The sequence below is a fragment of the Octodon degus genome, unplaced genomic scaffold, assembly GCF_000260255.1.
Source record: "Octodon degus isolate 3935 unplaced genomic scaffold, OctDeg1.0 scaffold00065, whole genome shotgun sequence".
In the NCBI taxonomy this organism is placed as follows: domain Eukaryota; kingdom Metazoa; phylum Chordata; class Mammalia; order Rodentia; family Octodontidae; genus Octodon; species Octodon degus.
Genome location: NW_004524641.1, coordinates 11,469,985 through 11,473,393, shown reverse-complemented (window position 1 = coordinate 11,473,393; position 3,409 = coordinate 11,469,985). Strand labels below are relative to the sequence as shown.

General features: G+C 47.0%; 1 protein-coding gene across 3 annotated transcripts in view; it reads left to right on the top strand.

Moving 5' to 3' along the window:
• Positions 1-3,409, top strand: part of Nostrin (nitric oxide synthase trafficking) — a 64,137-nt gene that overhangs the window by 22,553 nt on the left and 38,175 nt on the right. For 2 of the 3 annotated variants that reach the window (XM_023719136.1, XM_023719138.1), the window contains exons 3-5: positions 652-735; positions 2,987-3,049; positions 3,257-3,338. In XM_023719136.1, coding sequence (XP_023574904.1) covers positions 652-735; positions 2,987-3,049; positions 3,257-3,338 — 229 coding nt within the window. The remainder of the gene's footprint in view (positions 1-651; positions 736-2,986; positions 3,050-3,256; positions 3,339-3,409) is intronic. The other variant, XM_004634781.2, reaches the window with a different exon arrangement.

Below are 3,409 nucleotides of genomic sequence, written 5' to 3'. Positions count from 1 at the left end.
AAGGGCTGTTGTCTTAGCAAAGTACCCCAGCCTGGTGACCTGAAGAACAACGATGTAGAGTCTCACGGTTCTGGAGATTAGAAAGGCAGGGGTCCAGGTGTTCACCTGCTTGGCTCCGTCTGGGACTGTGAGCGACAATCTGATTCATGGGGCTCTCCCAGCCTCTGGGAGATTGCTGCTGCCTTCTGCACGCTGACTTGTCCACGTGTCACCCATCTCTGCCTTCATCTTCACGTGGCTTCTTCCCACGCGCACATCGGACTCTGTGTCCAAATTGCCCCCCTTTATAAGGACATCGGCTTTGGCTCCAGTCCCACCCTAATGACTTCATCATAACCTGATCATCACCTGCAGAGACCCTATTTCAAATAAGGCCACATTCATAGCCACTAAGGCTGAGGACATCTTATTGACAGACAAAATTCTACCTGCAACACTAGTGTGAAAGAAGGTTTCATAAGATATTCTCCTTTGATAATCCCAAAGAGTTGCCTAAGGACAAGTAGATCCTGATAGTTAATAAATCATCTCTCCTTTAGGTAGGCATGTCATTTTCAGGCTGAGTCCGTGTGTGTGTGTGTGTGTGTATGTGCTGATTTTTGACCAGCACATCCTATACATCCTATATAACAATTAGACCTTTGCTAACAGGGCGAACCTGGAAATCAGCTATGCCAAAGGACTTCAGAAACTGGCCACCAAGTTGAACAAAGTATTGCAGGGCACCAAGAAAAAGTAAGTATCATGGCAGAGGTAAGGTGAAATTATTCTTTAAAAAATAGTGAAAACTGACATATAGTCCATTCCAGCCTCCTTAAAAATGTGGCAGGTCCCTATGACCAAGCAGAGCTTGGCACTTACCATGTGCCTGGTGCCTTGTGTATCAGGCTTTGTAGATTCTCTGCTTCAGTCCTTCCCGAGTCCCGGAGAGGTCTGACTGTCACCCCTCTTTACGATAGGGACTGAGGTTTGGAGAATAAAAAGCACTCCCAACCATGCAGTTACAGAGCTGGATTCACCCTGCGTCCTTCTAACCCCTACAACCTCTTTCATAATTGGCTTGGTGATGACATTTAATTTGAAAAGTGGTGGTAGTAAGTCAGAGGGTCTTAGAGTCAGGAAGCCTGACTTCTGTGTCATCGCTACTCTGTGACATTTGACAAGCAATTTGGCCTCTGCTTGATTTTGTCCTCTGTTAGATAGAATAATGATGTGTGTTCGTGTGTGTGTGTGTGTGTGTGTGTGTGTGTGTGTGTGTGTGTGTGAAAGAGAGAGAGAATAAATGAATGGAGCATATTAAATGAGATAATGTGTGTAAAGACCTTAGCTCAATGGATACAAAAATGTTGGTTCACATTCTCAGTATTTAGCAGTAATAGGAACAAAGTAGATTTCTTCCTTGCAGGAGAGAGGACAGATGTAGGTATTCCAAAAGTGTCTATTGGTGATAATTTGCTCTGAAGGTCTGGACTAATGTATGCAGATGAGACTCCAAACTAGCAGGGCTCTGACAGAGGCTTTTTCTGATATTGATGGGAGGCAGGGGGCGGGGGGTTCTGGAGCCCAGATCCCAACTCTGCTTAGATATCACCTGCAATAGCAAATGATGGCTTTAAAATTCCTCAGAGTTTTAGCTCAATTTTCATTTTTAGGATAGCTGGTGTGTGTGTGTGTATGTATGCGTATGCGGTACCAGGGAAAAACTCATGATCCTGCACTTGCCAGGCAGGCACTTATGCTGCTGAGCTATCTCCTCAGCCCTAGGATAGCCTTTGGTAGACTACAAAGGAGACAGTGTGGCACAGAGTTGAGTTTAGACAGACTTTTGTTTAGACTGCCCAGGTTTAAATTCTAGCTTCACCACTTATTGGTTGTGTAACATAGGACAAATTATGTTTCGTTTCAATGCCATTTCAAATGGAAGGAAAGCCTGTCTCCTGTCGTTGCAGGAAAGATTAAGTGAGGTCATCCAAGTGTGGTTGGTGGTACAAAGTGCAGGAGTGTCCATACTGCTTTTGATATCGTTACTTGGTTTCTTCCTAACCAATAAGAGGTGGAGGGTGGAGTGGTGTGTGTCCTGCCTCATCATGGCCCCAGCACCCACGTGGCAGTCAAGAGGGCTGGCATTTCTGGGGTGTTCTGTTAGGCAACATTAGTCAGTATTTAATGGTGAGCTTTCACTGAATGTTTTTCTCTGCCAAAATCTGTGTTGGGTGCTTGACTCAGATATTCCAGTGCATTTTTATTTTAAAAGATCAGTTAGATGATGGTCAGAAAAGCTGAGTGATTCTTCCAAGGTCACACAGGAGAAACAGGAGTCCCAAGCATGTGGCCTGGTCAGTGTATCCGGGTCTGTAGCCCACGTAGCCACCACTAAAGTCTGAAAAGACACTTTCTTCATGCTCTAGGATTCCTTCTCCTGTTTCCGTTCCTCCCTGGTGTGGGAGAAGATGATGTAACCCTTCCTGACCCTCCTTGTGTCCCTCCAGGGTCGGTGGGTACCCTCTGTGATGCTGGGGTACTACTGCCCATGGCAGTACAAGATGTTCTCAGGTGCTCTCCTAAAAGCAACAGGGAGCAGGCGGTGAATCCAGAGTCCAAGAGCAGCAGGCAGGAGACGGATAGGAGTTGAGTCCTCTGTCATTTACCTGCTTCGAAGCTCAATGTATTCATCCCTGAACTGAGGACCCTGAAGACCCCCCGGAGGGCCTTGTCACCCGCTAGCCCGTCACACACCTTATTGCCTCTCTGTGGCTGTATTACCCTGATTTCCTACAGACGTGAAGTGACAGATGAAAATCTGAATGAGAAATGACTGGGGAAGAAAGGCAGCGTGTACAATGACTAGAGGGCAAATGCCTGTGTTGGCACGACTTCATCCCAAGAAATTGAAGTCGGGGGAGAGAACCGGGCGCATCGAGCGTGAGGCTTTTTTCTCAGAGTTCATTGGAAAATGACGCCACCTTTGTCCCTTCTCTGCCTCTAGCTGTCTCAGCAGCGCCTGGGCGTGGGCCTCGGAGGGCATGAAATCTGCCGCGGAGCTGCATCAGTGAGTGTCCCCAGCTGTCCCCCTGACCTAGCTCGAACCCCACAGACACTCGGCAATATCCCAAGTGGGTGGGGAACAAATATTCCGCTTCCGGCTCGCGCTGAGTAGGTACGCTGTGGCGTACCATTTCATTTTCCCAGGAGGCAATTTGGAAAGCGGATGTAAACCCAAAGACAATGACCTTATGCCTTTATGTTCTATTTCCAGAAAACTTGGCAAAGCAATTGAGTTGGAGGCAATAAAGCCAACTCATCAAGTCCTGAGTGTGCAGGAGAAGAAGAGAAAATCAGTGAGTCAAGCCCTTTCTTTCTTTCTCTCTTAAAACAAGAGTTCTGTCTGTGGCCCAGGAGGAAAAGATGG